Genomic DNA, 12,461 nt, shown 5'->3' on the forward strand with positions numbered 1-12,461 from the left:
AATAGTCTTTGCTCTGAAATCTACTTTGTTGTTAACATCATCACTCCAGCTTTATTTTGATTAGTTTTTTACCATGTTGTATCTTTTTTCATTATTTTACTTTATCCTATTTATCTTTATGTTTAAAGTGACTTTCTTGCAGATAGCATTTTATTGGGCCTTGCTTTTTCGTTTTTTAAATTTTTGAGACAGAGTCTGTCTCCCAGGCTGGAGTGCAGTGGCATGATCTTGGCTCACTGCAAGCTCGGCCTCCAGGGTTCACGCCATTCTCCTGCCTCAGCCTCCTGAGTACCTGGGACTAGAGGCGCCCACCAAGCCCGGCTAATTTTTTGTGTTTTTAGTATAGACGGGGTTTCACCGTGTTAGCCAGGATGGTCTCGATCTCATGACCTCGTGATCCGCCCGCCTTGGCCTCCCAAAGTGCTAGGATTACAGGCATGAGCCACCGCGCCCAGCCCAAACTTTTCAAATATTTTTTACTTGGAGAGCTCATTTAAAATGGATGTGTAACTCCACCATTCTTTCAGGTTTATCTAAATGCTTCTTTGCAGGCTAATTAACAACATCCTTTTCTGTCCCTAGCAGTTCCCCCGATTTTAAAGTCTTTTAGCACAGGTCTGGCCTTGCCTTCCCTGGGTGCCTTTTTGGATCCAGAAGGAGAAAATCCTCGCTTCCTATCTTGGCATTCAGGAATGCATGGGGCTTACAACTGGTTCAAAGGGACAATGACTAGACTGCAAACAGCCACCCAGATGAGCAGCCAGCTTGTGTATTTCTCTCGGAGGCATGCAAATATGACAGGCCTTATTCCCAGAGGAAGGCCGAAGTCTGTTTCACGAAGGCTGCTGCAGCTCAGAAGAAATGTTCTTTTCCATCAAAAGGACCACGTGAATTTTCATCCCCTTGCAAAAATGTCCTCTGATTGAGAGAATTCACCCTGACGATTGACGTTTATTCTGTTTGCTAGCTCAAATGTTCTCATGGCCTATTTTCCTTTTGTTTCCCATGATGCAGAGCTTAATATCATTTTGCAAGGAAATATCATACTCTCAACAGAAAAAAGCAAGAAACTCAAAAAAGTATGTACCATTCTAATGCTTGAATACTTAATACCCATATATCAAAAACAGGAAGTAGCTCTGTTCATCTGTTTTAAGAAAGGGGATAGCAAGTTACTACATTCTGTTATAGTGGTAAAATCCTAGTTTAAAGAGGATCATTTTAATGCAGGTTTCTGTATGATGAAATGATTTCCATGATCTAGCAGAGGACCCAGAACGACAGGGTCCCTCCTGCCCCTTCTTGAAAAAGCCACCATTCTGCTTCCCCCAGCTGTCACCCCCCCGCTCCCCATCTTCACTATCTGTTGTCTACGTTCACATATAGCACTGAGCTCGGTTCTGGGCCCAGAGCAAACACAGATTAAATGTGAGTTTCCATCCCGTTCGCTTTTCTAGCCCCTGAGATCTGGCTTCTACCCCCAGCACCGTATTGAAGCACACAGCCAAGTGTGTGAGGGCTACAGGTTTTGGGGTGAGGCCTAATTGGCTGAGGATTTCTGCCCTCCACTTCCTGGAAGCGTGACTTTGGGGAAGTCAGTGAACAGATCTAAGCCTCCTAGCACAGTTTAACAGCAGTGCCTACCTCACAGGGTGGATGTGAAGTGAAAGGCAGGTAAAGCTCTGAGCATCAAACACAGTCCATCATTCGTGCTCAGTAATGAACTCCAAGGTGCCAACTCTAGTGACTTTTTCTGTGTTTTGACCTCTGACCCTTTTTATTTGGAGATGGCTGCCTTCTTAGATTTCAGAATTCTGCCACTCCTTGGTTCTTGGTTCTGTATCTCTGTTTCTGTTCTGACTTTTTGTCTTCCTCTTGGCCCCTGATGTGCCTGTGCCTGAGACCTTCTCCTTCAGCCTCTGCTCTGTGTCATTCACTCACCCCTCTTTGGGCCCCCACACATGCTTCTCTCCTGAGGCACAGGTCTGCATATCCAACCGCCTACTGGGAAGCGCCTCCCTTTTCCTTCTCTTTCCCTTCCTTCCTCACTTCTTCCTGTGTTCATTTGACAAATGGTTACCTAACATCATGAACATTTTGTGGGTTACACAGACGTGTTCACGCTTCTCCCCATGGTTATCCCCCTGTACCTCAGGCTCAGGATGTCCAGGACTGACCAAGCACATTTCAGGCTACCCTGAACCTGCATCTATGGTTTGGGTTTATCCTGATGGTTCCAGCATCTCCCCACTGTCCAGGCTCAAAGCCTTGGAGTTATTGGACCACCCCCTCCCTGCAGCTCTTCACATACAAAGAGCTGCCAAGTCTTAGGGATTTGAATGATTTAAAAAAATCCATCTCTTCTCTCTCTTCCCCCTACTGCTATCCTAGCTTGCAACCACATTATTTATTTATTTACTTTAGAGACAGGGTCTCATTCTGTCACCCAGGCTGGAGTGCAGTGGCACCATGATAGCTCACTGTAATCTCGAACTCCTGGGCTCAAGCAATACTCCTCCCTCAGCCTCCCAAGTAGCTAGGACTACAGGTACACTCCACCACACCTGGGTAACTGAAAAACAATTCTGGCCGGGCACGGTGGCTTACCCCTGTAATCCCAGCACTTTAGGAGGCCAAGGTGGGAGGATTGCCTGAGCTCAAGAGTTCAAGACTCAGCCCGGGCAACCTAGGGAGACCATGTCTCTACAAAAAAAAAAAAAAAAAAAAAACTGGCTGGGTGTGGTGGTGCATGCCTGTGGTGCCAGCTACTTGGGGGGCTGAGGTGGGAGGACTGCTTGAGCCTGGGAGGTTGAGGCTGCAGTGAGCCATGCATGATCACACCACTGCACTCCAGCCTGGGCAACAGCATGAGACCCCATCTCAAAATAACTTTTTTTTCTTTTTTTGTGTAGAGACTCACACTGTGTAGGATCTCACACTGTCGCCCAGGCTGGTCTCGAACTCCTGGCCTCTAGTGATCCTCTTGCCTTGGCCTCTCAAAGCACTGAAATTACAGGCATGAACCACCTCGCCCAGCCTCCGTATTATTACTTTATTTGAACAATTGCAAAATCCTCCTGTGTTTGCCTCTAACTTTTCCCAATTCCAGTTTGGATCTACAAGCAGAGATTTAATCATGTCACTGACTTGCCCAGAGACTTTCAAAACAAGATGCAAACTTGCTATACACCATGAATCAACTCCAGTATCTCCTGTAACCTAATCTCGCTCGTCATCCAACCCAACAAATGCTCACCTTGTTTCTGCACCTCTCAAACTGTCTTCCCATGAACCATTACTTCAACTGTTCTTTATGCCTGAAATTCTTTTCACTCTTCTCACCCCCTACCGCGTTTTTCTTCCTGTTAAAACCCTGTGATCTTTTAAGGACTATCTCAATGGCCACTTCTGTGAGTCCTTTTAAAATGGCATTAAGGTGGGTGGATCACTTGAGGCCAGGAGTTTGAGACCAGTCTGGCCAACATGGCGAAACTCTGTCTCTACTAAAAATACAAAAAATTATCTGGGCATGCTGGTATATGCCTGTAGTCCCAGCTACTCAGGAGGCTAAGGCACAAGAATCACTTGAACTCGGGAAGCAGAGGTTGCAGCGAGCGGAGATTGTGCCACTGCATTTCAGCCTGGGTGACAGAGTGAGAGGAGACTCTCAAAAAAAAAAAAAAAAAAAAAGGCATTTTATCCTGGGCAACATAGTAACACCTCATATCTACAAAAAAAAGAAAAAAAAATTTAGCTGGGCATGGTGACACACACATGTGATCCCAGCTATTCAGGAGGCTGAGATAAGAGGCTGGCTTGAGCCCCAGAGTCTGAGACCAGCCTGGGAAAGATGGTGAGACCTCGTCTCTACAAACATTGTAAAAATTAACTGGACATGTTGATGCGCACCTGTGGTCCCAGCTACTCGGGAGGCTGAGGTAGGAAAATCTCTTGAGGCTTGGGATGTCGAGGCTGCAGTAAGCCGTGATGACGCCACTGCACTCTAGCCTGAGTGACAGAGCGAGACCCTGTCTCAAAAAAGTAATACAAATAAAAATTAAAAAATAAAATGGTATTTTATCCTCATTTAGTAGCTATCACAGGGTCTTGCACATAGTAGGAACTCAAAGCTCACCTCACCAAATCTACCAAACAGCTCCAATGGCAAAAAGGTTAGTCTACAAATATGGTCTAGTATTTAAACTAGTTGCTAAGTTTAAATAAATGAAAAGAAACCTTCAAGTAAACATTGCCACATATGCTATAGCTTCAGCTTCCCATTTAAACATAATTCAAATTTGATGAAGCAATTCTGATATCATACCAAATTTTCTGAAAGTATTTTTTAACTTCCAAATACCTCATTAAAGGAATCCTTTCCATTCGGTAAACCTCGGTTCTGCAGAAAACCCTTTAATATAGTTCCTGCAAAGTTGCTACAGCAGTAAAAGCAACCTGAGTATTGAAAATGCATCAGGTAGGACCAGTGGCCTTCAGTCTCCGCTTTACATAAACCTGAAATAAAACCACATCGATATTTTGAATTGGCAATAGAATTAAATAGGAAGTTTGTGATGGCCTAAAATGTTTTGGTTTGAAGGATTTATATAAGCCATTTTCATTCTCAGAGGGGCCTCAAGACATCTGTTCATCCTTAAATCTGAAAGTAAATGTAAATAAGCATTCGCATTTCCATGTAAAAGGTGGTAGAAGGTGTGTTTATTGAGGCACTTGTCTAACACTGTAGACTTTAATTACTTAAGAGCATTTGTTTGTACCTGACAGTATTCTGAGTGCCTAGCTAGGTAGTATTTGCATTTCTTTGAAATACCACATTTTCCTCTCATTTTTAGTTGGTTTCTAGTGGAATACAAGCCACTTAGAGATTTGGAATATGCAATTTCTGGACTCTGTTTAACACTGTATGTGTCTGCTTTAACATGTCACACATGCAGCCCATTGGATTTGGTCGTTAAAGCCACTCATTAAGCCAGGTCAAAATTTTTTTTAATTGGGGATTTTTTCATCAGAAAGACACTAGACGCAGCTTATGCTACCAATAACGGAGTGGGACATTAAGTCGGTATGTGTAACTCAGTCTCTAAGTTCCCTTCTACCAAAGAGGGGAAAATGGGATTTGGAGTTGGTTGGTAGGGAGGCAGAGTAATCTACAATGTCAGGCTACATAAGGTAGGCTTTGAGTAAGGTGGCCATATAATTTATCATCTCGACCAGTATGCTTTTGAAAAGGGACACTAACCTGAAGGGATGCTGGAACATCAGGAGTAAACTGGGACTACCTTGGGCAAATGGGGGCAAATGGGGACAAATGGGGACATACGGTCCTGGGTTTGGGAGCCATTCCAAGGGTGGAAGTGTTTATATCTCTGCCCCATCTTCAGAGGGCTGCTGCATCCAATAACCAGAGGGCAGCTGGCCCTGGGAGGTGGGTACTCCTGAGCCCTCCTGTGCCACCTGGGTGTTTCTTTACCCTCTCCCATGCTCATCCCTGCCGGAATCTCAGTTTACTCTGTTCTCCCAGCCCGCATGCTCTCTTCTCATCTTCCCACCCATCCTGCACATTCTGCAGGTCTGAGCCCAAGAATCAATCTTTCTTTTCCTTCCTCCCTTCCTTCCTCCCTTCCTTCCTTCCTTCCTCCCTTCCTTCCTCCCTTCCTTCCCTCCCTTCTTTTCTTTCTTTCTTTCTTTCTTTTCTTTCTTTCTTTCTTTCTTTCTTTCTTTCTTTCTTTCTTTCTTTCTTTCTTTCTTTCTTTCCTCTCTTTTCTTTTTCCTTCCTTCCTTCCTTTCTTTCCCTCCCTCCTTCCCTTCTTTGTCTTTCTTTCCTTTTCTTTCTTTCCTTCCTTCTCTTTCTTCTTTCTTTTCCTTCTTTCCTTTCTTTCCCTCCCTGCCTCCCTCCTCCTTTCTTCTCTTTCTTTCTTCATTTTCCTTCTTTCTTTTCTTTCCCTCCCTCCCTTCCTGCCTTCCTTCTTTCCTTCTTTCCCTTCCTTCCTCTCTCCCTCCCTCCTTCTTTTCTTCTTTCTTTCTCTCTCTTTCTTCCTTTCTTTTCCTTCCTTTCTCTTTTCTTTTCCTTCCTTCCTTCCTTTCTTCCTTCCTTCCCTCCTTCCCTCCTTTCTTTCCTTTCTTTCTCTCTTTCTCTTTCTCTCTCTCTCTCTCTCTCTCTTTCTTTCGTTCGTTCGTTCGTTCATCTTTCTTTCCTTTCTCACAGAGTCTCATTCAGTTGCCCAGGCTGGAGTACAGCGGTATCATAACTCAGTGCAGCCTTGACTTCCTGAGCTCAAGTTAACCTCTGGCCTCAGCCTCACAAGTAGCTGGGACTACAGGCACGGGGCGCCATGCCCCACTACTTTTTCATTCAGCCTCCACCCCACCCTCTGCCCAGGAGCATTTGCTGCAGGCTGTAAAACGTTGAAGATGAAAACCCACGCTTTGACTCCTCTGCATTGAATTCCATGCCAGGCATTTGGGGCAGGGTGGGGCGAGGGAGTTACTCAGTCCCTATTGGCTGAACTGAAAGGAGCTTTCCTCTACTGATGTTGATGATCTCTCTCTTTCTGGCTTCCTATTATGTACCATATACTTTGTCTCTTAGGCGTACCTTGATGTAGTCTCTTGAGAGATGATGCTTAGATCATTGTGAATAGATGACCATTCAGGGAATGGTTGCAACAGAGTTTCCACCCCTGGGTCTCAGCCTGTGAGTCAACTACTATTGAATACAGGATATTGTGCTAGATTTTCTTGAGGAAGAATATAAGTGGGGAAAAGGCATATATCTTATCATGAAGAAACTTGAAAATGAGCTCTAGACGCAAAGAATATGTGTATCAAAAATAACAAAGAATATGTGTAACAAAAATATGGACTGTGCTGGGTGCAGTGGCTCATGCTTGTAATCTCAGCGCTTTGGGAGGCTAAGGCAGGAGGATCACTTGAGCCCAGGAGTGCAAGACCAGTTTGGGCAACATGACAAGAACCCATCTCTACAAGAAAAATAAAAATAAATGAACTGGGGGCCAGGTGCATTGCCTTACGCCTGTAATCCCAGCACCTTGGGAGGCCGAAGCAGGCAGATCACCTGAAGTCAGGAGTTCGAGACCAACCATGGCCAACATGGAGAAACCCTATCTCTACTAAAAACACAAAAAATTAGCTGGGCGTGGTGGTGCATGCCTGTAATCCCAGCTACTCTGGAGGCTGAGGCAGGAGAATCACTTGAACCTGGGAGGCAGAGGTTGCAGTGAGCCGAGATTGTGCCATTACACTCCAGCCTGGGCAACGAAAGTGAAACTCTGTCTCAAAAATAAATAAATAAATAAATTTATTTAATTAATTAACTGGTCATAGTGGCATGCAAGCCAAGCTACTCAGGAGGCTGAGGCAGGAGGATTGCTTGAGCTTAGGAGGTTGAGGCTGCAGTGATCCAAGTTCATGCCACTGTACTCCAGTCTGGACAACAGAGTGAGGCCTTCTCTTAAAAAAAAAAAAAAAAAAATTAAAAGGCTGTAGAGCCAGACTGCCTGGGTTCAAATTTCAGCTCTGCTACTAACTTAGACAAGACACTCAACCTCTCTATGTCTTAGTTTCCTCATCTATAAATAAGCTTAAGAACAGTCTCAACCTCACAGTATTGTGAAGATTGAAATATGCAAAACAGAGTAGTATATGTATATGTGATATAAAATATGCAAAGCAGAGTAGTATATGTATATGTAATAAGAGGCAAGTACGAATAAGAGCTATTATCATTAACATTATTGTTACATAAAAAGCATGTTATTTAATTACCTGTAGTACAAAACAACATACTTAGTGAAAAATAACACTGGAAAACGAATCTTCAGTATTGAGCTTCTAAGTGCCACAGAATGTGATTTATCGAGTGCCTACAGATAAGATATATTTATAGAAGTAAATATACAGATATAATTAAAGATTACTTTCTGTAAGCCCTGCGTATTGAATGAGGCAGACTGAACTTTAAAAAACAATCATATGCTGCCCAGGCTTGGTGGCTTACGCCTGTAATCCCAGCACTTTGAGAGGCTGAGATGGGTGAATTGCTTCAGTCCGGGAGTTGGAGACCACCCTGGGCAACATGGTGAAACTCTGTGTCTACTAAACATACAAAAAATTGGCCCGGCATGGTGGCACACACCTGTGGTCCCAGCTACTTGGGAGGCTGAGGTAGGAGGATCACCTGAGCCCAGGATCTCAGATCACGCCACTTTCACTCCTGCCTGGGTGACAGAGGCCTTGGTTTTTGTTGTTGTTGTCTGTTTGTTTAAGTCATTGTGCCCTCCCAGTATTTGAGACTCCTCTTTCTTAATCTTACACTTAAATTTAGCTGAGCTTGATGGCTTGCTCCTTTAATCTCAGCACTTCGGGAGGCCAAGGAGGGAGGCTCACTTGAGCCCAGGAGTTCGAGACTAGCCTGGGCAACATGGCAAAACCCCATCCCTACAATTATTACAAAAAAATTAGCCGGGCATAGTGGTGTGCCCCTGTGGTCCTAGCTACTCGGTCCTTTCACCTGAGGTGAAAGGATGGCTTGAGCCCAGCTTGAGGCTGCAGTGAGCAGTGATGGCACCAATGCACTCCAGCTTGGGTGACAGAGTGAGATCCTGTCTCCAAAAGAAAAGAAAAGAAAGAAAAGAAAAGTTATTAAATCTTTCTCCACACCTCTTGAAATATTTTCAAACTTACAGAAAGTTGCAGGAATAGTACAAAGAGCACCCACATTCCTTCCGCTCAGGTTCCTCAGTTGGTACCTTGTATCACATTTGAGGAGTGTGTGTGTGTGTGTGTGTGTACCCTACCATTTTCTCTTTCTGCATGATTTGAGAGCAAATTGCAGACATGAAGTCCCTGGGCTCACCAGTAAGTATTCTGCCCACCAAAGGACACTCTACTACAGGACACTCTACTACATAACCACCATATGACCCTCCAGATAAGGAAATCCACGCTGATTCAATGCTTCCAGCCAGTACTGAGACCCCATGCAAGTTTCACCAACTGTCCCAGTGGTGTCTTTTTGCTTTCTCATCCACAACCACTCCAGGAACACATGCTCCCTTTAGTTGTCGTCTATTCCTTCTCCTTCAATCTGGAGCCATGATGCCTCAATCTTTCCCTGTCATTCCTGCCCTTGACAGTTTTCAAGAGTACAGTCCTTTCATTCTGTAGGGTTACTAGGAACTATCTCTACCCACAGAACACTTCTGATGCAAATGTGTGGGTTTTTTTTTCTCATGACAACCAGTTCTCCAACTCTCCAGACACCAGCCAGGTGTCCAACAATTCAGTAGAATTCTGACACTATAGACCTGGAGTTAGCGTTAGATCCCACAGGTTAAAGGGCTCAGTCTCACAAGATGGCCCCCATTTAAAATGCCAATCTCAAGTCCTGGGTCTCCCATACTTCTAATTGACTCACAAAAAATCAAGGGTTCCCACAACACCTTGGATTTGCTAATTTGCTAGAACAGCTTACGGAACTCAGGAGTGCTCTTTCCTTACTAGTGTATTTTAAAGGATACAGCTCAGAAACAGCCAATGGGAGAGATGCAGGGGGCAAGGTCTAGGTCAAGAGACGCAGAGCTTCCATGCTTTCTCTGGGCGCGCTGCCCTCTAAGTACCTTAATGCGTTCACGCAACTGGGCACATATACACCATGGAATACTATGCAGCCATAAAAAAGGATGAGTTTGCATCCTTTGTAGGGACATGGATGCAGCTGGAAACCATCATTCTTAGCAAACTATCACAAGAACAGAAAACCAAACACCGCATGTTCTCACTCATAGGTGGGAACTGAACAATGAGATCACTTGGACTCGGGAAGGGGAACATCACACACTGGGGCCTATCATGGGGAGGCGGGAGGGGGGAGGGATTCCATTGGGAGTTATACATGATATAAATGATGAATTGATGGGTGCTGACGAGTTGATGGGTGCAGCACACCAACATGGCACAAGTATACATATGTAACAAACCTGCACCTTATGCACATGTACCCTAGAACTTAAAGTATAATTAAAAAAAAAAAGAAAAAAAAAAGAAATTCTCTAAACTCTGTCTTTTAGGAGTTTTATGGAGGTCCTGTTACTTAGGTATGATTGACTAAATCATTGGCTATTGGTGATTAACTCAACCTTCAGCTCCCCTCCTCTACCTGGAGGTCAGGGGGTGGGGCTCCAAGTTCAAATCTTTTTTTTTTTTTTGAGAAGGAGTCTTGCTCTGTCACCCAGGCTGGAGTACAATGGTGCGATCTTAGCTCACTGCAACCTCCCCATCCCAGGTTCAACCAGTTCTCCTGCGTCAGCCTCCCAAGTAGCTGGGATTACAGGCACGTGCCACCACACCCAGCTAATTTTTGTATTTTTAGTAGAAACAGGGTTTCATCATGTTGGCCAGGCTGGTCTTGAACTCCTGACCTCATGATCCACCTACCTCGGCCTCCCAAAGTGCTGGGATTATAGGTCTAAGCTACCGTGCCCAGCCCCAAGTTCAAATCTTCTAATCACATGGTTGGCCTTTCTGACCACCAGACCCCATTCTGAAGCTATTTAAGGGTCTTTGGGCACCAGTCAACTCATTAGCATATAAAAAACATAACTCTTGTAGCTCCAGAGATTCCAAGGGTCCTTAGAAGTTCTTATGTCAGGAACCTGGGACTGAGACAAAAATAGTATAATAAAAGATGCTTCTATCACACCTATCACTGAGGAAATTACAAGGGTTTCAGGAGCTCTGTGCCAGGAGAGGGGACAGAAGACCAGGTGTATGTTTCTTATTGTATCACAACATCACAAGGGTGAACCTCAAATTGGATTTGTCTGATTTTTCCTTTTGACTAGTATTAGAAGCCATGCGTTCTTGGCCGGAATTCTTTAGAAATAGCGCTGTGCTCTTTTCATTACATCGCCACGGGACAAACAGTGTCACTGTGTCCCACTGCTAATAATGTTAACCTTAATTACCTGGAAAAGTTGATGTTTGTCAGGTTTCTTGGCCAGGCACAGTAGCTCATGCCTATAATCCCAACACTTTGGGAGGCCAAGGCAGGTGGATTGCTTGAGCTCAGGAATTCAATAGTGGACAACATAGTGAAATCTCTTCTCTACAAAAAAACACAAAAATTAGCTGGGCATGGTGGCACGTGCCTGTAGTCCCAGCTACCTGGGAGACTGAGGTAGGAGGATGGCTTGAGCCTGGGAGATTGAGCCTGCAGTGAACCGAGATTGCGCCCCTGCACTCCAGTCTGGGTTGACAAAGCGACCCTGTGTCAAAATGAAACAAAATAAAAACCCTCAAACATTATTTTTGCCTTTGTAATTGAACAGCATTCTGTGGGGAGATATTTTGAAATGACACCAACATATTGTTCCTCATGGCCCCTCACTCGTTAGCCTTAGCATCTGTAGAACCCTCTGCCTGAATCAGCTTCCACTGTGGTGATGGCCTATTGAGATTTTCTATTTCTATCAGTCCTTCTACATTTGTTAGTTGGCATTCTACTGTAAGAAGCATTTTCCTTTCTCCCTATTCATTCAATAACTCACTCATTCACTCAGTCACTCACTCACTCCTGTAAGTATGAATTCATTGATTTCTTTTCTTCCAATGGGTTGTATCCATTGACATCACTATTTTCATACTCAAAATTTCCCAGCTTTGGCTAGTAGGAGCCCCTTCAAGATAGATACTGGGTCCTTTTGACATGTCCTCATCATTATTTGAGCACTTCCTTGGTTTCTGGCACGAAAAGATGCTTCAGACTCATCTTGTACTTTTCCTGCCCCAGGAGCCTTGATTCCTTTCACAAGATGGTGTTTGGAAGCCGAGATCTAGGCCTTCAGTGAGCACCTTTCCACTGGGTATCATTGCTTCTAGGCCGTTTTCAGTGGACAGAGCTAGAAAATAAATGTATGCATCTGTGTACACACACATACATATGTCTCTATTTTTATGTAGGTATACATAAAATAAAAAACTATGAGTTTCTATTTATCTCCAATTGCAATCTAACAATCCAATGTTCTTTCTAATCATTCACTTTTATAAAATCACTTCTCTGACAGTAATTCCATTATCCTCTGATTATAGATTCCATTAGCCTCACTGTATTTACATTTTCACTCAGTTTTCTAATTTTTTTTTTTTAGATGGAGTCTCGCTCTGTTGCCCAGGCTGGAGTGCAGTGGTGCAATCTCAGCTCACTGCAATCTCCGCCTCCTGGATTCAAGAAATTCTCCTGCCTCAGTCTCCTGAGTAGCTGGAACTACAGGCACGCACCACCACACTCGTCTAATTTTTGTATTTTTAGTAGAGATGGGGTTTCACCATGTTGGCCAGACTGGTCTTGAACTCCTGACCTCAGGTGATCCACCTGCCTCGGCCTCCCAAAGTGCTGGGATTACAGGTGTGAGTCACCA

At 44.2% G+C, this 12,461-nt stretch overlaps 1 protein-coding gene across 5 annotated transcripts in view; it reads left to right on the forward strand.

Annotated features, from left to right (window-relative positions):
* LEMD1 (LEM domain containing 1) overlaps window positions 1-12,461 on the forward strand; it is a 62,353-nt gene that overhangs the window by 27,954 nt on the left and 21,938 nt on the right. For 4 of the 5 annotated variants that reach the window (XM_017880970.1, XM_017880971.1, XM_017880972.1 and 1 more), the window contains one exon: window positions 1,015-1,079. The exons of the other annotated variant lie outside the window; for it this stretch is intronic. In XM_017880970.1, the coding sequence (XP_017736459.1) occupies window positions 1,015-1,079 (65 nt within the window). The remainder of the gene's footprint in view (window positions 1-1,014; window positions 1,080-12,461) is intronic. 5 annotated transcript variants of the gene reach the window in all.

The sequence above is a fragment of the Rhinopithecus bieti genome, unplaced genomic scaffold (genome assembly GCF_001698545.2).
Source record: "Rhinopithecus bieti isolate Rb0 unplaced genomic scaffold, ASM169854v2 scaffold_12049, whole genome shotgun sequence".
Classification (NCBI taxonomy): Eukaryota; Metazoa; Chordata; class Mammalia; order Primates; family Cercopithecidae; genus Rhinopithecus; species Rhinopithecus bieti.